The sequence below is a fragment of the Gadus chalcogrammus genome, chromosome 3, assembly GCF_026213295.1.
Source record: "Gadus chalcogrammus isolate NIFS_2021 chromosome 3, NIFS_Gcha_1.0, whole genome shotgun sequence".
Classification (NCBI taxonomy): Eukaryota; Metazoa; Chordata; class Actinopteri; order Gadiformes; family Gadidae; genus Gadus; species Gadus chalcogrammus.
In genome coordinates, this window is record NC_079414.1 from 21,866,778 (window position 1) to 21,891,220 (window position 24,443).

The window sequence follows — 24,443 nt, forward strand, 5'->3', positions numbered from 1 at the left end:
AATCTTGTTGCCCGCTCTCCAAATCAAAACATTACCGGACGTTACCTGCGCGACTGATCAGGGATCAGTTGACACAAACCTCTGCGGAAACGAGCGAAGCATTGCTAGCCTCTGGGAGTGCCGACAGAGAAATCTGATATCGTTGGACAACCATTTACTGAAATGTCTTTACGTCTATTGTTTTGTATATGAGATGTACTTTCTACTTTATTGTGCCAGATGGGAAATCAGGCAAATGTATGGGCACACACATGCAAGCAAACACACATGCTCACACACACACACAAACCCAAGCATGAATGCACACACACACACACACACACACACACACACACACACACATACACACACACACACACGCGCACAAACGCGCACACACGCACACACATACACACACACATGCACACACACACACACACACACACACACACACACACACACACACACACACACACACACACACACACACACACACACTGTTCATAAACTGACCACAAGTCTTTCCTCGAGGCAGTCCACGGTTTGGCCGTAATAGAATGAATCTTTGGTATCTTCGACACAGTCCGGTTGCTTCACCGAACTCAGAGAGAAGCAGTAAAGACACACAGCCAACACTGCCCCCAGCAGGCAGGCTACGTTACTGTAGGCACAGCTCTGGCGCTAGGGGGAGACGGAAAGAAACACTGGTTGCAGTGTACACTGGACCCAAGGGACTTCCTCCACTGATATGTCCATGAATACAACATGTTGAGTAGCTTAAATGGAATGTGTGGTTTTATATCCCGATTTAAAAGATAGAATAGAGCTCTTGTCTATTCATAGAGAGCAGAGCTCTCAAGCTTTCGTAGAGAACAGAGATAATACACCACTCACCCCAACATTTCTTAACGTTTTTCAGACCGTGAAGCTTGACTGTGTGTATTTGTTTTCCCTAAATTACTTGAAGTTAATAAACTTTAAGTTAAAGTTTATTAACTTTAACTTTAAATTAAAGTTAATAAACTTTAAGTTATTTAAAAGTCCTCTGTGCTTCAGAAGGTATCCTGCTCCTGTCATAGTGGATCCGCGCAAATTGAAATGCGCGGAAGCTAGGCTTGGAAGGTAGGATTTGGAGACCAAATCCGTTGTACTTCTGGTTAGACACTGCATTTCCTTCTCTCTGTATTTGATAATAATAATGATGATATATTTGAATTAGAGTTGTCAGTTAAACGCGTTATTAACGGCGTTAACGCAAACCAAATTTAACGGCGTTAAAAAAATTATCGCGCGATTAACGTAATTATTTTTTTTCTTTTTTTTTGGGCTCAAAACAAAGAAGCAGTAGCCTGACTGCTATGTTCAAATGACATTTGTTCAAAGAAGTCGTTTAATTGCACTATTGGCTCTTTTTTTGTATCGTCCTGTTTTGATCAGTATATGCCAATGTTGTTATCAATAAAAAATCATTTGCACAAGGCAAGCCGATGCACTTCACCATGTTGATAAGAGAATTAAAATGAGAAGAATTATGGGACAAAAAAATCAAGGGATATTTAGCATAGAAAAAGAATGTGCGATTAATCGCGATTAATCGTGAGTTAACTATGACATTAATGCGATTAATCACGATTAAATATTTTAATCGCTTGACAGCTCTAATTTGAATCTAATGTAATCAAATCTAATCCAAAATTGTGTCATACACCCGGCACAGTCAAAAGATATTATCACAGTGCATACACTCAAACAGTAGCTTTTAAATCTTAACACCTTCAATACTCCTTACCACGTATTTGCTGGAAGATCGGGCAGAGGCAATCGTAAGCGATCCTCCAATCACAAACTGCAAAACAAAGCGGCCAGGTTACAACCTACCTTTCCACACCTTTAATACACTACAATATTACTAATATACTATGTGTCTGAACTACCATACTAGTACTATATGTGTCTATATTAGTACACAACCATACTAGTACTATACTATGTGTCTGAACTGGTACACTACCATACTAGCACTATGCGTCTATATTAGTACACTATCATACTAGTACTATACTATGTGTCTATATTAGTACACTATCATACTAGTACTATACTATGTGTCTATATTAGTACAATATCATACTAGTACTATACTATGTGTCTATATTAGTACATTATCATACTAGTACTATACTATGTGTCTATATTAGTACAATATCATACTAGTACTATACTATGTGTCTATATTAGTACACTATCATACTAGTACTATACTATGTGTCTATATTAGTACACTATCATACTAGTACTATACTATGTGTCTATATTAGTAAACAACCATACTATACTAATTGTCTGTACTGGTACACTACCTTACTACTACTATACTATGTGTCTGTACTGGTATACTATCATACTACTACTATACCATGTGTCTTTACTGGTACACTACCATACTACTACTATACCATGTGTCTGTACTGGTACACTACCATACTACTACTATACTGTGTGTCTAGCATACTACTACTATACTGTGTGTCTGTACTGCTACACTTCCATACTACTACACTGTGTGTATGTACTGATACACTACTATACTACTACGATGTGTCTGTAATGGTACACCACCATACCACTACTATACTGTGTGTCTGTGCTGATATAACCATATTACTACTATACCACCTACCAGAGTGCCAATGAACAGGGGGAGAATGAAGAGGGATTTGGGAAGACTGACGTCTAGGTAGTAGAGAGGACTGGAGAGCAGAAGCTGAGCGATCCCCAATAAGATAGCCACCACCTGGAGAGGCAGACAGGCAGACAGGTGAACAGGTGTTAGGATCACAGCATACTGTCGCTGTACTGATCGGGACAAGGCTGGTGGGTTCATGGATCTTACGGCGGCGGCCTCCATGTCGAAGAGCGCCAGGACACGCCGAAGCCTGGGTTCAGACGCCGCTCCCTCTGAAAACATGTCTCTGGAAAACAGAGAGAGTGAGAGAAGGAGAGAGAGAGAGAGAGAAAGAAAGAGGAAACAGACTATCTTTCAACATCACATGAGGCTTCATGGAAAAACACTGAAGACGAAACAGAGGAACTGGGGGGGGGGGGGGGGCTGAGATAGTAAGAAAGAAATAGTTCTTCAGAACGTATAAAACACCCCCAGAGAGAGGAGAGGCGAGGAAAGGGAATGGGGGGAGACCAGAGGGGAGGAGACGGGTGAAGAGGAGAGAAGAGGAGAGTGGAGGAGGAGTGCAGTCTCACTGATGGGTGAAGACGTTATTAACATGAAAACATTTGGAGCACAACTTCAGAACATAATAGGAAGCACAGCTGTCCGTTCCCTTACAACCCTCCTCTGTTCCCCATCTCCCACCCTATCTCTCTCTCTCCCTCTCTGTTTCTCTCCAGCTGTCTTGCTCAACACTTTCCCGGCGGAACAATGTAGGAGGGACAGCAGGAAGAGCATCTTGGCTTCAACCCATAATGAGACTCTTGTTGCAAAACAAGACTTACAGAATAGAGTGAAAAAATAAAACGTCGTTTTAAAACTGGACAGCTCGGTATCATTGATCCGTCACTCCTGTCTCACGTATAGGCCCACGCCCTAGGAGGCATTAGATAAAAGGCGCGGTGCTACTCACCTCAATTAGCGTTTTCAAGCTGGTCACAGAAACGACGAATGACTTTGAGCTGAGAGAAGGGGGCGGGGGGCTGTTAAAGATATGAAGTCCAGAAAGCAAGACGAACCCTCTCCCAATGTAGTTCGGCAGCAGTGAGCAGACCTTCAGTCCGGCCGCTACGCGCAGGACAAACGCACGCAGGCACACTAGCCTACGCACTCACTCGCATGCACGCACGCACGCACGTGTCCATGAATATATGGAGGAGGGCGGTTTCGGAGAATAGGGAACAAAGTTAGAAACGAAGGGATTGTGTTTTGGATCTGTGTCGCTTTCTGTTCCATTTCATTGTGATTCATCCGAGGCAGACAGGTGACTATGCTGAAACCTTTTACTTAAATAAATCCCCCGCCGTCGGCGTTCTCAGTGTTTCTGTCTGCGTTACCAAACGAGACAAGCGTGTGCGTTTCAGCAGAACATCGCGATCGCTCCTCGCCAAATGTACTAAATTACCAGAATAACAACTTTAACCCTCTTCATTATGTAACAATTGTTTTGTCCCTCTTCACGGCAGCAACTTTCAAGAGACTGAACCACCTATTTTCTATCCTCATCCTGATCCAGCCATGGCCGTGTCCATCTCAAGCGACCTGTTCGTCCGCGTGCACGAGGACGTTAACTTCACGAAAATAACGGAGAGACAACAAGCTCTGCGCGAGAGCCTGCAGAAGGGAGAGCCAAAAGCTCTAGGGGTGAGTGGGCGGAGGGATGAGCGAGAGAGAGAGAGAGAGAGAGAGAGAGAGAGAGAGAGAGAGAGAGAGAGAGAGAGAGAGAGAGAGAGGAAACAGACTAAACTTGCTACACCACGTGAGAGAGAGAAAGAGACGAGTGAGTGAATTAATGAAAAACATATGCCAAAAACACCAGGATCAGTGGAATGCTGTATTGTGTTAGTGCGTGCATGAGACCGTGCATGTGAGGTAAACACAAAAGTTTTGTGAGGGCTTAGGATCAGAGTCAAACATGATTCACTTATTCAAAACGTTCTAGACTAGAACTAAATTAGTATGTTAAGTTACATTACGGTTTTATATATATATATATATATATATGTGTGTGTGTGTGTGTGGTCCCCAGGTCACCCAGTTGATGTTGGGCTTGTTGGTGGTGACCTACTCCTTCCCTCTGTGCCTCACCACCTTCTCTGAGGTCCTCAACACCGGGACCCCCTGGTGGAGCGGCCTGGTCGTAAGTGTGTGTGTGTATGTATGTGTTTATGTGTGTTTGTTTAAGTGTGTTTGCGTGTGTGTGTGTGTGTGTGTGTGTTTCTGTGTGTGTGAGTGTATGTGCGTATATATATGTTTGTCTGTCTGTGATTGTGTGTATACATATGTGTGTGTGTGTGTGTGTGTGCACTTGTATGTGTTGTGGTAACCCGGCTCAAGGAACAAGAGTCTCTGCTGCTCAAACTGCCAACAAGGCACGGGGTATCACCCGTCAATGCAAACTATACAAACAAAGAGTCTGGGCTCCGTGAGCCACTGGGGACGCTGTGGTCGCGTCTCACGCGCTGTCCCGGTATCCAGGAGAGGAGGTCCTTCCGTGTTCTCCTGTGGTCTTCTCTAGACCGGGTCCTGGGGCAAAGGTCCGTGCGGGTAGGGGATCTCGCTCCGCTCTCTGCTCCTGCATGGGTCACATACCTCCTGTGTTTTAGACTACATCTCAGCTTCTCTTTTATAGCCCTCACCTGGGTCTGATTGGCCTGGTACACAGGTGTCTCCCGTTGGCGTTGAGTGGGACCTTGCCAAAGCGACCCTTGGCGCCCTCTGGGGGAAAAGGGTGGTAGACAGCTCGTATTACCTGCCCTCTGTGCTTCCAGGCCCGCCGTGTCGGGGCCGGGTTGCCACAGTGTGTATGTGTGTATGTGTGTGTGTGTGTGTGTGTGTGTGTGTGTGTGTGTTTGTGTGTTTGTGTGTGTGTGTCTGGGTGTCTATGCGTGTTTGTGTCTGTGTTTGTCGGTGTGTGTCTATATGTCACTCTTTGTGCATGTGTGTGCGTGTATGTATATGTGTGTGTGTGCGTATGTGTGTGTGTCTGTGTGAAGCGTCCCATGAGTACGGGTCGGCCCGTACTGGTGCTTTTCCACACTGACCCCCCTGAGACTTTGGAGCTCCGTCAGAGGGCTGGACCTTCCACTGGCCAGCTTATCAGAACCCGGTTCTCCGTGTTCTGAAGGTCTCAGGTTCTAGCTGGACCTGCGCTCAGTACATGTGCTTCTGTCTGCGGGCCAAAGGTCCAGGCCAACACCAGAGGGAATGCTTGTTATCAGGTGTAGACATGTCTGTTGCTCTCCACCTGTGGGCTAACTTGGTGGATCTCACCTTGTGGGCTCACCTGGTTGATCTCACCTGTGGGCTAACCTGGTGGATCTCACCTGGTGGATCTCACCTGGTGGGCTCACCTGGTGGATCTCACCTGGTGGATCTCACCAGGTGGATCTCACCTGGTGGTCTCACCTGGTGGATCTCACCTGGTGGATCTCACCTGGTGGTCTCAACTGGTGGATCTCACCTGGTGGTCTCACCTGGTGGTCTCACCTGTGGGCTCACCTGGTGGTCTCACCTGTGGGCTCACCTGGTGGATCTCACCTGGTGGTCTCACCTGGTGGATCTCACCTGGTGGTCTCACCTGGTTGATCTCACCTGGTGGTCTCACCTGTGGGTGTGTGTTGCAGTTCATTGCAGCCGGAGTGACCGCTATTATCACGGAGAAGCGCTGCACCATCAAGAGTGTAAGTCTGTCACACACACACACACACACACACACACACACACACATGTCTGGGTTGCGGACAATATTGCCTTGTTGTCTTCATGTAGTTGTTGAGCTGCTTCAGTGTCTCGTTATCTTCATGTTTTTGTCCAGCTGCGCGTGTGTATGCTGGTCACACTTGGGTCCGTGCTGGTGTCTCTGGTAGCAGCGGTGGTCTACATCACAGACCTGGTCAAGAACCCAGATATCCCCTGTGTAAAGTCACAGGGGATATACGGCAACATGTGTGAAGACCCGTACTACGTCAATGTGAGTCTGCCTCCCTGACTGTCTGTCTGCATGTCTGTCTGCCTCCCTGACTGTCTACCTGCATGTCTGTCTGTCTCCCTGACTGTCTGTTTGCATGTCTGTCTATCTGTCTCAGTGCCAGTCAGTCTGTCAGTTAGTCAGTATTTCTGTCTGCCTTTTAACTTTTTAACTTTGCCTTTATTTTCTATTTTAATACAAAAATGCCTTTTTAACTTTCTATTTTACCCATTTCTTTGCATATGTTTTCTTTTACTTATATACTATTTTATTTTATTGTACGACAATGTTTATACGTGAAGCACTTTGAGTCAGCCTTGTGTATGAAAAGTGCTATATAAATAAAGTTGCCTTGCCTGTCTGTCTGTCAGTTAGCCAGTCTGTCTGCCTGACTGTCTGTCTGCATGTCTGTCAGTCAGTCTGTCTTCCTGGCTGTCTATCTGCATGTCTGTCAGTCAACCAGTCTGCCTGTCTATCTGCATGTCTGTCTGTGGTGTGAGCAGCTGATGGCGCCCTCATTACGTGTTTAAAGGGAGAATAGCCCTGTCGTTTTTGCAGGAGGACCTCCGCTAAAACACAGGTGGTTCAAATATCAGCGATTAAAACAACACAGTCGTTTGATAGGAGCGTGTGTGAGGGTCTTCGAAACGCGCATCTGAGCGGGCTTGAGGGAGGGTGAACAGCCAATAACAAACCAACACTCTTGAAACGTCGGAAGTAGCACACCAACCCAAACTGAACCGGTTTCAGCTGAAGTGTGTGTGTGTGTGTGTGTGTGTGTGTGTGTGTGTGTGTGTGTGTGTGTGTGTGTGTGTGTGTGTGTGTGTGTGTGTGTGTGTGTGTGTGTGCGTGTGTGTGTCTGTGTGTGTGTGTGTCTGTGTGTGTGTGTGTGTGTGTATGTGTATGTTTCAGAAGCTGAGTCGAGGGGTGAAGTCATCTCTCTTCTTATTCACGTTGACCCAGACCACGATCTCCTCGACCTTCTGCTTCCTGCTCTACCGCGTCAGAAACAATTTCTCCCAGTACTCAGTAAGGCTATTTCATGAAAACCCACAGAAGACAGCCGTCTTCTTGACAACCCACAGACAACACCACGACACCATGAGAACACACAGACGACAGCCGACACAATGACCACCCACAGTCAACACCATGACAACCCACCTTCAGCACCATGACAACCCACAGACTACAGCCGACACCATGACACCCGGCAGACAACAGAATGACAACCCACAGACGACACCAGGACCAATACGTACACCAAAGTACAATACCAGAAAACGACAAAAGTAAAATACCAGAAAACTACTCAAGTACAATACCAGATATCTATTAAACTACAATATCAGAAAAGCAAAATAGAAAAAGTACAATAGAAGAAAACAACGTAAGAACAATGTAAGAAAACCATTTAAGAACAATAGAAGAAACAACTTAAAGGTGACCTATTATACCACCAGGTGTGAGTGTGATTAGCCATTACAAGCCGTTTTGATAATCGGCCTCTTCTGACATCACAAGTGGGCGTATCCACCTATGAGTATGACGGATAGATGAGCAACGTTTGCTACAATCCACTGCGTAGGCTGGTCGACTGATCTATCCAGCATACATCTAGGTGGACACGCCCACTTGCGATGTCAGAAGAGGCAGATTTTTACGGCTTGTTATGGCCAATCACACTCACACCTGGTGGTATAATATGTCCCCTTTAAGTGAAATAGCAGAAAACAACTTAGGGACTAAGGTTTTTGGGAATTAATAATGGGCTCTTCCTGTCATCTCTCCATGCTTGTTTCTTCCTCTCTATATCTCTCTTGCTCTCAGACTCTCAACGAACAGGCCTTAGACACGCCCACATCAGTCATTCCCCCTGACTGAAGCTGACCTGTGATTGGACGAGGCAGTATCATCATCCTAGACGCTGATGTGTCACATGTCTGTCACTCAAACTGCCATCCTGAGAGGGAGGAGGGAGGGGAAAAGGGAGGGAGGGAGGGAGGGAGGGAGGGAGGGAGGAGGGAGGGAGGAAGGAGGGAGGGAGTTGTGTGCAATGAAATGCTGTTGAAGACCAACTAAGGTGGTTGGGGGAGAAGGTGTTTCTTCTACACGTTGTGGTCTTAGTTTGGTTGTTAATCGTTTGTCCTCTTGGGTCTTGGGATTTTTTTTACATGTAAAAATGTGTTTGTGTTTTGCTCCCTCCAACATTTACATCTTCTGTACCGCCTCACATATATTCTGATATATTTTCTACTGAATAAAACCACAGGCCTTTCTGTGCTATCAAAGAGCTAAGAGGACGGATGTCTAATCAGTGTTGAACTATAGTAGCCAGGCATCGCCGGACGAACTGCCAACTGATCTCCCCTGGGACCTCTCCGTTAATATTCCATTAGGGGCGTCACCAACGGGCGCAGACCAAAAGGCCTCTGGACGCGATTGGATAGGCCTTCAACCAATCATAGCAACGAAACTGGTGATGTAGCGACTGTAACCGTGCTACGAAAAAAACACATATTTTATCGCAATAAAAGTGCAGTCGTTATACTGCCTTGATAGCGTAATCAACACAACGTTCTTTATCAGCGGCAGCCAACTTGTCTCTACGGCGCTCCGCTGACCGTCATCGTATTTATCCCGCCTCATATTAGACAAACGGTTGTGATTGGTTGGAAGAGTAATGGGTTCACTTGAGAAAATTATTTCTGACTTAACAACTTAATGTTCTAGAATTCTGAGAAAAGTATTTACGTAAAAAAAATCTCCCCTGCTTTTCTGAATCAATGAAATACCTCAAAAAACTTTCGAGGAACTCTCGACTGCATTTAGTCCGGTTGCTGCTGCTAACCATCTTAACCCTCCAAAGGTGATTCCAAGTACTTCAACAATTATTGGAAAAAAAATCTGATTTCGTAAACAAAATACTCAGAAACGGACACACAAATATGAATAATTAGATAGACAAGATGTTGCGGTACTGACTGATTACTTTTTTGGAACGGAAATGTGTACCTGTCACAGATAGCATGACTGACCCTGAAGCGACCTGTCACCCAACATATCTTTAGATGATGACCAGAAGATAATAAAAGGTCCTGGCTGTGAGGAAACATCCTGTGAGCTGCAGATATCAAACTCAGTCTGTCGGCCTCTCTCACTCTGTTGGTCGAGGGATGTTTAAACATGAAAATAAATAACGAGTTGATAAAGGGAACAATCAGGACCAAATCATGTCCATGGGGTTTTAGCTGAGTCTATGTAGTCTTTAAATCTGTTACCCTGAGCAACTGTTTCTGATCAAGTTAATGGAACAGATGGTCTTCACACAAATGATCATGATGATGCATCAGAGTGAACATCTACAACTAGCCTTTCGTCAAACAGTATTTTAGAGAAACAATAGAACATGCAGGGTGTAGAGGAACCAGGGAACCAGCGGGTGTAGAGGAACCAGGGAAGCTGCGGGGTGTAGAGGAACCAGGGAACCTGCAGGGTGTTGAGGAACCAGGGAACCTGCATTTACATTCAGGGTATTTAGCAGACGCTTTTATCCAAAGCGACTTACAATAAGTACATATGTCATAAGAAGTGCAACAATATATCGCTGTCAGTACAGTAAGGATGTTCATAGAACCAAGTGCAAGTACAACAATCGCTAGGCTAACCAATTCCCTGTGTTACAGCAATGATAGCAGCTACTGCAGTTGCTACACAGTGAAGTACTATAATACAATACAACACAATACAATACAATGTACAATGGTGGCCAGAAGGGGGAGGGTGGCTATGCAGAGTCGAGGTGGACTCTGAACAGGTGAGTCTTGAGTTTTTTTCGGAAGGTAGTGAGCGACTCTGCGGTCCTGAGAATGGCAGGGAGCTCGTTCCACCACTGAGGTCCCAAAACCGAGAAAAGTTGTGACTTTGCTGATCGACCTTTGCTAGCTCTTAGCGATGGCGGTACCAGGCGTCCAGCTGAGGTAGTTGCGCGGAGGGTTCGAGCTGGGGTGTGTGGCTTTACCAATGCTTGGAGGTAGGCAGGGGCAGTTCCATCGACTGCCTTGTATGCCAGTACCATCGTCTTAAGCTACTACAGGGAGCCAGTGGAAGTCCCGGAAGAGGGGGGTCACATGGGAGAACTTCGGTAGGTTGAACACGAGGCGTGCTGCCGCATTCTGGATGCACTGCAAAGGTTTAATCGCAGAGGCAGGAAGTCCAGCCAGGAGTGAGTTGCAGTAGTCGAGGCGGGAGATGACCAGTGATTGGACTAGAAGCTGAGCTGCTTGTGAGGAAGGGCCGGATTCTGTGGATGTTGTAAAGTGCAAATCTGCAGGATCGGGCCACCGCAGTGATGTTTGCGATGCAGCATAACTGATTGTCCAATACCACACCGAGGTTTCTGGCAGTTGGAGAAGGAGATACAGTGATGTTCTCAACGGTGACCAGTAAGTCCATGTGTGGGCAATCTTTCCCTGGGATTAGGAGGAGCTCGGTTTTGATGAGATCATCATGATCATTTGTGTGAAGACCATCTGTTCCATTAACTTGATCAGAAACGGTTGCTCAGGGTTACAGATTTAAAGACTACATAGACTCAGCTAAAACACCATGGACATGATTTGGTCCTGATTTGTCCCTTTATCAACTCGTCATTTATTTTCATGGTTAAATATCCCTCGACCAACAGAGAGAGAGAGGCCGACAGACAGAGTTTGACATCTGCAGCAAGAGGGTATGTAGCGTTTCCTGTCAGCAGCAGCTTGGCCTCTGGTACTTCTAGTGTATCGTGTGGATCTCACAGGATGTTTCCTCACAGCTAGGACCTTTGATTATCTTCTGGTCGTGCATTTCATCATCTAAAGATATGTTGGGTTACAGGTAAAAAGTTCACGAAGAGTTCTGAAACTCATCATGGAGACAAAAGTGCTACATTATAAGAATAGATAGATAGAGATGTTGGATTCTTAAAAATACATGGTTTTATTATTATTCATGAGTAGAATAAGCTAACTAGCTCCCTCACTTTTACACAACACTAACACAATAATCTTTCAGGGGAGAATGCAGGAACCGCCTACATATACTTTCTAGTATACAGCTTGACCCCTCCTAGACATGTCCACTGCCTTCTAGTATACAGCTTGACCCCTCCTAGACATGTCCACTGCCTTCTAGTTTAGTATGTCTGCATGTAAATAATTTGCATAGCCAATTTTACAGGAGGAAAGGGTTGTTGGTTTTGCAGGAGCTTTGTGTGAGTGAGTGAGTGAGTGAGTGAGTGAGTGAGTGAGTGAGTGAGTGAGTGAGTGAGTGAGTGAGTGAGTGAGTGAGTGAGTGAGTGAGTGAGTGAGTGAGTGAGTGAGTGAGTGAGTGAGTGAGTGAGTGAGTGAGTGAGTGAGTGAGTGAGTGAGTGAGTGAGTGAGTGAGTGAGTGAGTGATTTGGTGAGAGTGTGTTAAGTGTGTGTTTGAGTCTGTGTGTGTGTGTGTGTGTGTGTGTGTGTGTGTGTGTGTGTGTGTGTGTGTGTGTGTGTGTGTGTGTGTGTGTGTGTGTGTGTGTGTGTGTGTGTGTGTGTGTACAATTATGGCGTCTGATAATTTATAGTATGTCGCTTTGGATAAAAGCGCCTGCTAAATGCCCTAAATGTAAATGATAAGAGTAGAAAAAATATTTGCTGACAGTGATGGTTCAGAATGAAAGCAGATGATTGGTCAGGATTAAAACATGTGACGTGGTTCCTCCAGCTGATAAAGCCGGGCTGAAGCCTGAGAGCTGAAGGAGTGGAGCCGTCCAGAGAGGAACCATGGAGCCCGTCCTTGAGCTGGACCCTGGACCCCCTGAGGAACCTGAGGACACGTCTCTGGACAGGAGGCGGACCAGGAAGGGGAGATCTGGTAGGAGCCTTTTGAGAGGATTTAGAGTGAATAAACAATCAGTAATAAAATACCAACGTTTGAGGCCAAAGTGCCCAACCTGCTGCGCCAAGGAAATGATGCTGGCATAATGATTTATGTGTATGTTCAAGGCAAACGATAAAAATTTGCTTCCAGACCAAACGACGCAGACGTGTGTTTCATGTATGTATGGACACAATCACAGGTCATTGGGTCTGATAAACTTACATTTATGTGATCAGTTAATATTGAGTAGCTACAACAAATGACAGAGTGCAGCTGTAGGAAACACATGTTTATTATTTCATTAATACTTGTTAGTGGCAGCTTACATTACAGAGATATAGATAGTACATCTCAATAAAGTGTTCTTATATCTTCAGCAGAGTGACAGTCAGAGCCGTAGCCAGGGTTTAGAAATAAGTGAGGTAGACAAATAGACAACAAACTAAATATTGAGTGCTATTTGTGCACATCAATAGAATATCAGTGTCCAGATAAGTACCTGTCTTGAAATAAGATCGATCCCGAACCAATAGGTTCCTGCATTCTCCCCTGGAAGATTATTTTGTTAGTGTTGTGTAAAAGTGAGGGAGCTAGTTAGCTTATTCTACTCATGAATAATAATAATAATAAAACTATATACATGTTTTAAGAATACAACATCTCAATCTATTGTCCTTATAATGTGATGAGTGATGAGTTTCATGAACTCTTCATGAGTTTTTGGGTTGTATCTTCATCGTTGAATGCACTTATTGGGAGTCGCTTTGGACAAAAGCATCAGCTAATTAATTTATGTAATTAATGCAATTAATGTCTGGACTGTGAATGATATCCATGCAGTTTTAATATATCAGAATGTACATCACTGTTTGTGTGTGTGTGTGTGTGTGTGCGTGTGTGTGTGTGTGTGTGTGTGTGTGTGTGTGTGTGTGTGTGTGTGTGTGTGTGTGTGTGCGTGTGTGTGTGTGTGTGTGTTTGTGTATGTATGTGTGTGTGTGTGTGTGTGTGTGTGTGTGTGTGTGTGTGTGTGTGTGTGTGTGTGTGTGTGTGTGTTTGTGTATGTATGTGTGTGTGTGTGTGTGTGTGTGTGTGTGTGTGTGTGTGTGTGTGTGTGTGTGTGTGTGTGTGTGTGTGTCCTGCCGCTGAACAGTTCTAAAGCTGTACGTCTGTGTCGCTCTGCTGTGTTTTCTACAAGCCACTCTCAACATCTCCCTGCGCCTCCGTGAGTCTAAATTAATTAATCATTTATTATTAAGAATACTGGTCATAATAATGATATATGAATAATAATAATCCACAATGTTATTATTAGTAAAACAATGATAACAAAACATAATCCATGATAATGATGGCTGAAATAACAATAATAATAATATTACAACATAAAGATTGCAGTGAAACAGTAACACCTACTACAACTAAAACATCAGTCTCAGATAACCCTGATCCTAATTCAACTCCTTGTTCGTAATAACCACTAAAGGACTTTGAGTTTGATTGGCTGCGGGTCCTGTTCAGAGACTATTCTGTTCTGGTTTGGAGCTCATTTCTGCGGTACTCCTCTCTCCTGTCCTAGACTCAGCGACATCTTGGACGAAAGGGAGAGAGCACCTGATGGATTCACTTGGTGAGTTTTTTATAATCGATTTCAATGTTACTAGATTAGTCATGATATTAAACTTACTTACAAAAATAGTTTCTTCTTTTGGGATTTATGTTGGAATATCCTCTCATACTAAAAATATAAATAAATCTATGGTCAGGCTCAAAGTGCATAGACAGTGTTGTACTGCTAGCATCCTGGTACTGTATTTGTTGTGAGTCTTCTCCGGCAGGGAGAGCCGTAGAGCCAGAACAGAGGAGCTTCTCTGTCATGCGCTCCAAACGCTGAGGGCTCACTCACAAACCGACGAGGACCCTCAATTGTAGTACAAAAGGAACTTTTAAAGTTTGCGGGGTTAACATGCTATATATTTTTTCTTTCTTTTAATACAAACTAAAAAGACATGAAAAATTAAATTTCCCCCCCAAAAAAAGATCTGAGGTGGGGGATACCTTCCATCCCCCCCAAACAAATCGCACCTTGCAGTAGCTCTGTGACTTCAGGTTTCTATTATGGTCTACTACACAAGGTCAGGTCTCTATTGTCGTCTATAATCAAAGTCATGTATCTATTGTGGAGAATACTCAAGGTCAGGTCTCTGTTGTGGTCTAGTCACACGGTCAGGTCTCTATCCTCTAGAGTTATTTCTGGGTCACATGTAATTAAAACAGTAACATAACAAAGGTTATATGATTAGAAAGGTTTTCCATTACATTCAACAGGTGGTGTGACACGCCGGGGCTGGCTATATTTTGACCAGAGTCTCTACTTTATTTCTACAACCAAGAAGACCTGGATGGCCAGCAGAGACTTCTGTCTGAACAAAGACGCAGACCTGCTAGTTATCAACAGCAAAGAAGAAGAGGTAACAGAGGCTGTGTGTGTGTGTGTGTGTGTGTGTGTGTGTGTGTGTGTGTGTGTGTGTGTGTGTGTGTGTGTGTGTGTGTGTGTGTGTGTGTGTGTGTGTGTGTGTGTGTGTGTGTGTGTGTGTGTGTGAAAGCAGTGTTGTCGTGACAACAGATACTATTAATATTTGAAACAGGGATTTGTTGCAAAATTGGAGGGAGGTTCCTGGATTGGACTTCAGATTGGCCGAGGAAGAAAGGGGATCTACAAGTGGGTGGATGGTACCAACTTGACTTCAAGGTAAGGCTGATGACTCCATCCAGGACCCTCTCCTTTCTGAGAGCAACAGAGTGATATCACCTCAACACTGGGCTCAACTTTCTACCTTTTCTGGTTTCAGTACCTGGCATGTACCAATCTCTCCGTATGGCTATGATGGCTGTGCAGTAACAGCTGACCAATTGGAGACGAGGTCGTGTGACTCTCGAAACAACTGGATCTGTGAGAAGGTCAATGTCCTGGAACATCTGGAAGCTGAACTGAACAAAGAGGGTCTGAAGACTCTTATTAATTATTGTTTTAAGGTGTTTCTTTGAACTGTGTAACTTAAGTTGATGCTTAAGTTCAACTTAACCCTAACTTCGCCACACAGAAAGGACCCTTTTAGCTTGCATAATTGAGTAATTAAATAGTAGTAATGCATGGTCTGAGATGACGACGCCTACTCTAGGCTTTCTCAATTGTGATTGGGGGTGCTGCCTTCACATAAAGAGCCCTAGTTAGCCACTCCCTTTAAAGGTAAATGCCTCCCAGCGTTGGTCCTCCGCCTTGCGGATTGGGGCCTCTTCCCAGACCAATCAGTACTATAACGTTTGAACACTAATGTCCCATCACATAACCTTCTGTTCTGCGTTGCAGGTAGAAAATGAATACAGTGGATAAAATATGACTACTGCCATTGGTAAACGTCTCAGTGTTGACCTCATTACACTCGCCGGCCATTTGATCATTTTTAAGGGGTTCATGTTCACTGCACACTAAATGGCTGTGGAAGTTCTAAATGTATAAATGGTGATTGAAGCTGTTTGCATTCCTGTTGTAGAACAAAGTTCACTCATCTCGTCTTCCTTTCAGGGATGCCCAAGGAGAAGGAGGAAGAGGAGGAGGAGGAGAAGGAGGTACCCGCTATCACAGCATTCAATGATAATTATATTGGGTCCTTGGGCGACACAGTCATCATATACTGCCGTGCCAGTGGCCAGCCAAAACCCACCATCGAGTGGCTATACAACGGCCGGCCTGTGAAGAGGGACAGGACAGACAACAAACCAGAGCCTTTAGTCATAGTGGAGGGGGAGGACCTCATCGTTAGAAGTGTGAGGCCTGGTGTGGACATGATCAGCTGCTTGGCGAACAACAGCGCTGGCACAGCCAATAAGACCGCCATGCTGTTAGTCGTTGGTAAGAACTGGACTGCTGGATCAGATGTTCTGCAATTACGCATTGTATTCTACTACACAAGGTCTCTATTTTGACCAAATACACAAGGCCACGTCTCTATTGTGGTCTACTAAACAAGGTCAGGTTTATATTGTGGTCTACTACACAAGGTCAGGCATTTAAGTTGGTCTATTAAAGTAAGGTTTATATTGTTGCCTACTAAAGGTCAGGTTTCTATTGTGGTCTACTACACAAGCTCAGGTTTATATTGTTGCCTCCTAAAGGTCAGGTTTCTATTGTGGTCTACTACACAAGCTCAGGTTTATATTGTTGCCTCCTAAAGGTCAGGTTTCTATTGTGGTCTACTACACAAGCTCAGGTTTATATTGTTGCCTACTAAAGGTCAGGTTTCTATTGTGGTCTACTTCTCAAGGTCTTTCTTTACATTCAACAGAATTGACACCAGAGGGCTGGAGGATTTTCAACCAGAGTCTCTACTTTGTTTCAATGACTAAGAGGAACTGGACAGCCAGTAGAGACGACTGCCTGCAAAGAAACGCAGACCTGGTGGTTATCAACAGCAAAGTAGAGGAGGTAACAGAGGCTGTGTCTGTCTGCGTGTGTGTGTGTGTGTGTCTGTGTGGTTAAATGTTTCATTCAGCCAGGTGTGTGTTCATGACAGCAGCTGTTATTCATATTTGAAACAGGAGTTGGCTACCAAATGGTGGCTCAGAACCTGGATTGGACTGAGACTGGACCGAGACACAGAGGGGACCTGGAAGTGGGTGGATGGTACCAACGTGACTTCAAGGTAATGCTGATGACTCCATTCAGCAGCCTCTCTTCTCTGAGAGTGACAGGGTGATATCACCTTAACACTGGGCTCAACTTTATATTCCTTCTCGTTTCAGTTCCTGGCTGTCCGGTCATCCAAACCTTCCAACTATCACAGAAGCCTGTGCATTAGGTGACAACAGCCAGTTGATTCCTACACCCTGTGCCTCTCAAAATAATTGGATCTGTGAGAAGACTAGACTCGTGTAGTATTTGGGACAGAGGCTGGTATGAAGGATTATGTGCCGAGCTTTACTTCCGGATCTGTGAGAAGGTTGCAGTCCTTGAACATCTGGATGCCGTCCTGAACAAAGAGCGTCTGTAGGCTTTGTTTGGATTGGTCGGTTGAGAAGTTGATCCTTTCTATTCTCTGCACATTATACGATGCTACTTATATTTGAGGTAGGCCAACACGTCTCTGTTGAGCTTAAGCATCGCCAAAGCTCATTACAGATTTGAATTTTGTTGCATCCAAAACTTTCGCTTGAACATTATCAAGGCTATATTTCCTCTGTGATGTAATTACTGTAGTTTCACCTGTAAGAACAATAAAGTACCATCTGATCTTGACCTTTCAATGCATTTTTATCTTGGTACAGATAAATATTAAAGTACTAAAACTGTCAATAAAAGTATTACAGTTCTACTCCAATACTACTACGCTACTCTACTCAGTACCTACCACTGAACTACAACTTCAGTACCACTAGGGTAACATACTACTACAGTAATGATACAGTACCACTTCACTAATCAGTACTTCTGCAGCCTTACGACAATACTTCTACAGATTGACTTCATTATTACTTCTCTTTGAATTTCATTTAAAGAATATGTGAGAGGAGAGCCCAATGTTCTAATAAGATAAAATCAATCCGCTTTCATCCTCTTGACCGTGGGTCTCAACCCTGCAGTTCCCCCACCATTATTCTCCAACCCGCCAGCAAAATCAAACATAAAGCCACCTTAACTTTGGATAAAAAATTAAATAAAAAATATATATCTTAAAATGTTTGCCTCAGCAACTCGAGCTAAAATGATTAAAAATAGGTGATTGGTGAAAGAAAATCATTTTGAATATCTTTGAGACGTCGTAGTGGACGTCCACGGGGGGCAGCAGAGAGCAGCATGCGAAGGAAGTGGACCGGCAGTTACCCGAGCAAGATGCGGGCATCTCAAGGTACCGTTTACTACGTTAATGGTTACCATAACCCATTGCGAAGCCCAGAACGACTATAGGCTATAGCGATTGGTTATATATTGACAGTCAAAGGGATGTCGGGGTTATGATGCTTATCAGTGGGTCTTGCATCAAGGCATCTAATACTATTAAGGAATTCAGCCTCCCTTCGATATATGATACTGCATGTCATTAGTGTTATTGTATGAACCCTAACCCTATGTAAATAAACAATGACTGATTGCATACAACAGTAAAAACACTTCCCGTGGACGGGGCTCCAACCATGCAGTGCATTTGGCTTGTATAGCAGAATGCATCACAGGACTCAAGAAATGTATATTGAGAGTGGTTAAATGTATGATGCATTTAGCTGTATTTGTCCAGGAGGAGGCGCTGTTGCGCCAAATATGGCATGGAGTCACATGTGAATGATGACACCTTTAATAAGTGAGATGTTCCCTTTCTCTCCTCTTGGTACCTGACTCTCACGGAGAGCAGCATGTTGTGCACAGTTTTTCAAATAAACGTCTGAACGTTTGTTTCATTCCTTAGAGTTATTATTCCGCTGTGAAAGGTAGGCAGAAGGAAAACGCCTACCTGTCAACAGTATACTGTAAAATCAAAAAAAGGTAAATATACGATAACCTGATAAAAACGTATTAGCACATCTCATGAGAAATGAGGTGCTAGTTTCAAACACATCTTCCCATAATGACTAATCATTTCCAGATCAATAATTAAACAATGACCAAAACGTCATTACTATCAAGAACATATTTATACTCCTATACAATGCATGAGCCCTTTAGAAAATCATTGCTATCTAGAAGCCTGAGAATGAGGGCTTTCAAATTTTTTGCCAATTTTCCGTAATGATTGCTTAATGTTCCAACATATTTTGTTCTAGTGTAAGTACAAATAAAGATTTGTCGGGTGGATTACTCCTTTAAAAGTAATTACTGTAATCAAACCTGCTCCATCCACCTTATCCAATTAGCAGCCTCTTGGAACTGTGAGAGGGCCATAAAAAAAAAAAAATGTATGGCCCTCTCACAGTTTTATTCTTTACAAATGTTCTATCTCAGATACATTCCCGCCTATGATCACCACAGGACCTGACTTACCCTGCAAGAGATGCCTTGTGGGAGAGGTGTCGCCAGCCAGCGTGTGAGAGGAGAGGTGGTGACCGCCCTCTCCCCTGGTATCACATCGTGGTGTTGGCCTTCAGTGAAACCACCGACCAGTAAAACATCCAGAGAAACGGGACACCTCAACACCTGCTACTGCAGGCATGACCTCTCATTGGCTCCCACCTGGTCACCTGCTGATGCAGTATCGCTGGGACACACCTGTCCCTCAGTGAACTGACTGCAGGGCGATTAGGGGGAGGGTCCCGCAGTCCTTTAACACCGCTAGCCAAAAATACTTTACTGATGTACTCAACATAATATTTATACAAGATTACAAGCTGCTCACAGAACAGGTTCATACCAGATCCTGTGTGTGTGTGTGTGTGTGTGTGTGTGTGTGTGTGTGTGTGTGTGTGTGTGTGTGTGTGTGTGTGTGTGTGTGTGTGTGTGTGTGTGTGTGTGTGTCTGTGTGTGTGTGTGTGTCTGTGTGTGTGTGTGTGTGTGCCAAACGCACACACACACAACCAGGTCACTATTCAGTGCATGAGTTTGAGGAAAATAGTGAAATGGCAATTATAAAAACAACAATAGTAGGCTATGGGCTAATAGGATTGCGTAGACTTCAATAGAATGAACACATGCCCTTCTCCAGCTAGAACGCAGCAGCACCTCTACCCAAGCCCCCCCCCCCCCCCCCCCAGCATAGCATAGTTGTGCTAGGCCTCTGTTTGGTTACCCGGATTATATAGGATGTAGCAAGCAACTGATAACCAGTGATAACCAGATAAGACAGTGAAAACCGACCCACGTAAATCCACGCCCTTGATTGATAGATAAGATGTTGCGGTACTGACTGATTACTTTTTTGGAACGGGAGATGTGAATCGGAAAGATACACTTTTTTGGAACAGATAGCATGACTGAAGCGATCTGTAACCCAACATATCTGTAGATGATGAAATGCATGACCAGAAGATAAATAACGGTCCTTGTATGTGACGTTGCATAAATAAGTTTTCTTTCATTATGCACGCTTAAAAATCAATACTTCAATTTCATGTAATAAATAAATAGATAATAATTCATGTTGGGTTAAAAGGTTAAATGTGATTGAACCCATGTGTAATGTGTAATTAGAATGTGTTAATGTGCTGCAAGCGCATGGAACTAATGTTTTGTTCCTACGAAAAAGTTTCCTGTTTACCTACGTCTTTATTACTGTTTAAATTGATTTAAAAGCATGACCAAGCGTAGGCTACATGAATCTCGCCCGTTAAGTGCAGCGATATTGTAGTAAGATACAAGGACAGTGGGACAGAACGGCGTCTGGGGACAGCAGACCACAAGGTCAGCTTGACCCCTCCTAGACATGACCTCCACCTTCTAGTATACAGCTTGACCCCTCCTAGACATGACCTCCACCTTCTAGTATACAGCTTGACCCCTCCTAGACATGACCTCCACCTTCTAGTATACAGCTTGACCCCAGACATGACCTCCACCTTCTAGTATACAGCTTGACCCCTCCTAGACATGACCTCTACCTTCTAGTAAACAGCTTGACCCCTCCTAGACATGACCTCTACCTTCTAGTATACCGCTTGACCCCTCCTAGACATGACCTCTACCTTCTAGTATACCGCTTGACCCCTCCTAGACATGACCTCTACCTTCTAGTATACCGCTTGACCCCTCCTAGACATGACCTCTACCTTCTAGTATACAGTCTGACCCCTCCTAGACATGACCTCTACCTTCTAGTATACCGCTTGACCCCTCCTAGACATTTGCTCTACCTTCTAGTATAGTATGTCTGTGTGTATATCATTTGCATAGCCAGTTTTACAGGAGGAAAGGGTTGGTGGCTTTGCAGGAGCTTTGAGTGAGTGAGTGAGTGAGTGAGCGAGTTTTATGGTGTGTGTGTGTGTGTGTGTGTGTGTGTGTGTGTGTGTGTGTGTGTGTGTGTGTGTGTGTGTGTGTGTGTGTGTGTGTGTGTGTGTGTGTGTGTGTGTGTGTGTGTGTGTGTGTGTGTGTGTTTGTGTGTGTGTGAAAATGATCGGCTGACAGTGATGGTTCAGAATGAAAGCAGATGATTGCTCAGGATTAAAACATGTGACGTGGTTCCTCCAGCTGATAAAGCCGGGCTGAAGCCTGAGAGCTGAAGGAGTGGAGCCGTCCAGAGAGGAACCATGGAGCCCGTCCTTGAGCTGGACCCTGGACCCCCTGAGGAACCTGAGGACACGTCTCTGGACAGGAGGCGGACCAGGAAGGGGAGATCTGGTAGGAGCCTTTTTAGAGGATTTTGAGTGAATAAACCACCAGTAATAAAATACATTTTATGTTCAATTAATCTCAAGAATTAGATTTGGTCAATGTTTGAGGCCAAAGTGCCCAACCTGCTGCTCCTGTAGACCGATTCATGTGTACGTTCAAGGCAAACGATAAACATTTATGTTTCAAGACCAAACGACCCAACCGTGAGTTATGATCTTTTACTAGTTTTCTCCCGCAGACGTGTGTTTCGTTATATATGTATGGACATAATCACAGGTCATTGGGTCTGAAAACTTACATTGATATGATCAGTCAATATTGAGTAGCTACAACAAATGACAGAGTGCAGCTTTAGGAATCACATGTTTATTATTTTCATTAATACTTGTTAGCTTACATTACAGAGATATAGATAGTACATCTCACCAGAGGTACAGTCCTCACCAGAGGTACAGTCAGAGCCGTAGCCAGGGTTTAGAAATAAGTGAGGTAGACAAATAGACAACAAACTAAATATTGTGTGCTATACGTGCACATCAATTGAATATCAGTGTCCAGATGAGTACCGGCTAGAAATAAGATCAGTGCAGAATCAATGTAGGCGGTTCCTGCATTCTCCCCTGGAAGATTATTTTGTTAGTAGTGTTGTGTAAAAGTGAGGGAGCTAGTTAGGGTATTCCACTCATGAATAATAATAATAATAATAATAATAAAACAACAACATCTCTATCTAATTTTCTTATAATGTAGCACTTTTGCCTATATGATGAGTTTTATGAACTCTTTATGAACGTCTGGGTTGTACCTTCATCGTTGAATGCACTTATTGGGAGTCGCTTTGGACAAAAGCATCAGCTAATTAATTGATTAATGTAATCAATGTCTGGAGTGTGACCGATATCCATGCAGTTTTAATATATCAGGATGTACATCATTGTGTGTGTGTGTGTGTGTGTGTGTGTGTGTGTGTGTGTGTGTGTGTGTGTGTGTGTGTGTGTGTGTGTGTGTGTGTGTGTGTGTGTGTGTGTGTGTGTGTGTGTTTGTGTGTGTCCTTTCTCTGAACAGTTCTAAAGCTGTACGTCTGTGTCGCTCTGCTGTGTTTTCTACAAGCCACTCTCAACATCTCCCTGCGCCTCTGTGAGTCTAAATAATAATAATAATAATAATAATGGATTGAATTTATATAGCGCTTTTCTATACACTCAAACACGCTTTACAATGAAGGGGGGACCTCACAAACCACCACCAGTATGTAGCACCCACTTGGGTGATCCAATCTGCACCAGAACGCTCACCACACACCTGCTTGAAGTGGAGAGTGAGGGAATTAATGAGTCAGCCAACTACACAGGAGGATGATTAGGGGGCCAGATTGAATGAGCCTGATTGGGCCAGAACACCGGGGAAACCCCTACTCTTTGTGATAAGTGCCCTGGGATCTTTTATGACCTCAGTGAGTCAGGACCTCGGTTTTACGTCTCCTCCGAAGGACGGATATGAATGAATTAATCCTTTATTATTAAGAATACTGGTCATAATAATGATATATGAATAATAATAATCCACAATGTTATTATTAGTAAAACAATGATAACAAAACATAATCCATGATAATGGTACTTAAATAACAATAATAATAATATTGCAACATAAAGATTGCAGTGAAAGAGTAACACCTGCAACTAAAACTCTGGTCTCAGATAACCCTGATCCTAATTCAACTCCTTGTTCATAATAACCACTAAAGCGTGGATGGACTTTTGAATAGTCTCTGTTCAGAGACTATTCTGTTCTGGTTTAGAGCTCATTTCTTCGGTACTCCTCTCTCCTGTCCTAGACTCAGAGACATCTTGGACGAAGGGGAAAGAGCACCTGATGGATTCACTTGGTGAGTTTTTTATATATTGTATTAAAATATATAATATATATATTATATAAATATATATATATTATATATATAAATATATATATTATCGATTTCAATGTTACTAGATTAGGCACGATATTAAACATTCTTGCAAAAATACTTTCGGCTTTTAGGATTTAGGTTTGAAAATCCTCTCATACTAAAAATATAAATAAATCTATAGTCAGGCTCAAAGCGCATCGACAGTGTTGTACTGCTAGCATCCTGGTACTGTATTTGTTGTGAGTCTTCTCCAGCAGGGAGAGCCGTAGAGCCAGAACAGAGGAGCTTCTCTGTCATGCGCTCCAAACGCTGAGGGCTCACTCACAAACCTACGAGGACCCTCAATTGTAGTACACAAGGAACTTTTAAAGTTTGCCGGGGTAACACGCTATATATTTTTTTCTTTCATGAACAAATGGGCAATCAGCAGACCTTGCAGTAGCTCTGTGACTTCAGGTTTCTATTGTGGTCTACTACACAAGGTCAGGTCTCTATTGTCGTCTATAATCAAGGTCATGTATCTATTGTGGAGAATACTCAAGGTCAGGTCTCTATTGTGGTCTATTCACACGGTCAGGTCTCTAGAGGTATTTCTGGGTCACATGTAATTAAAACAGTAACATAACAAAGGTTATATGGTTATGAAGGTTTT

The 24,443-nt window shown here is 43.7% G+C and overlaps 2 protein-coding genes and 1 long non-coding RNA gene across 4 annotated transcripts; all 3 read left to right on the plus strand.

Moving 5' to 3' along the window:
• The first annotated feature begins 3,537 nt into the window (after positions 1 to 3,537).
• tmem176 (transmembrane protein 176) lies at positions 3,538 to 8,652 on the plus strand. Of its 2 annotated transcripts, none has more exons than XM_056586758.1 (7): positions 3,538 to 3,968; positions 4,171 to 4,348; positions 4,734 to 4,844; positions 6,331 to 6,387; positions 6,522 to 6,677; positions 7,587 to 7,703; positions 8,505 to 8,652. In XM_056586758.1, exons 2-7 carry the CDS (start codon positions 4,223 to 4,225, stop codon positions 8,556 to 8,558), a joined length of 621 nt encoding a protein of 206 aa, XP_056442733.1. In that variant the 5' UTR covers positions 3,538 to 3,968; positions 4,171 to 4,222; the 3' UTR covers positions 8,559 to 8,652. The 2 variants fall into 2 exon arrangements, with proteins under 2 accessions (XP_056442733.1, XP_056442735.1); XM_056586760.1 differs by having other exon boundaries at positions 3,539 to 3,968; positions 4,221 to 4,348.
• A 68-nt stretch (positions 8,653 to 8,720) lies between these two features.
• LOC130379726 (macrophage mannose receptor 1-like) lies at positions 8,721 to 17,909 on the plus strand. Its single transcript, XM_056586742.1, has 11 exons — positions 8,721 to 9,153; positions 12,417 to 12,566; positions 13,723 to 13,794; positions 14,149 to 14,199; positions 14,898 to 15,040; positions 15,218 to 15,321; positions 15,422 to 15,573; positions 16,156 to 16,482; positions 16,916 to 17,055; positions 17,169 to 17,272; positions 17,373 to 17,909. Exons 2-11 carry the CDS (start codon positions 12,476 to 12,478, stop codon positions 17,503 to 17,505), a joined length of 1,317 nt encoding a protein of 438 aa, XP_056442717.1. The 5' UTR covers positions 8,721 to 9,153; positions 12,417 to 12,475; the 3' UTR covers positions 17,506 to 17,909.
• A 3,842-nt stretch (positions 17,910 to 21,751) lies between these two features.
• Positions 21,752 to 23,773, plus strand: LOC130379761 (uncharacterized). Its single transcript, XR_008895154.1, has 3 exons — positions 21,752 to 21,888; positions 22,948 to 23,019; positions 23,720 to 23,773. It is a non-coding gene; the product is annotated as an uncharacterized LOC130379761 (long non-coding RNA).
• The last annotated feature ends 670 nt before the right edge of the window (positions 23,774 to 24,443 follow it).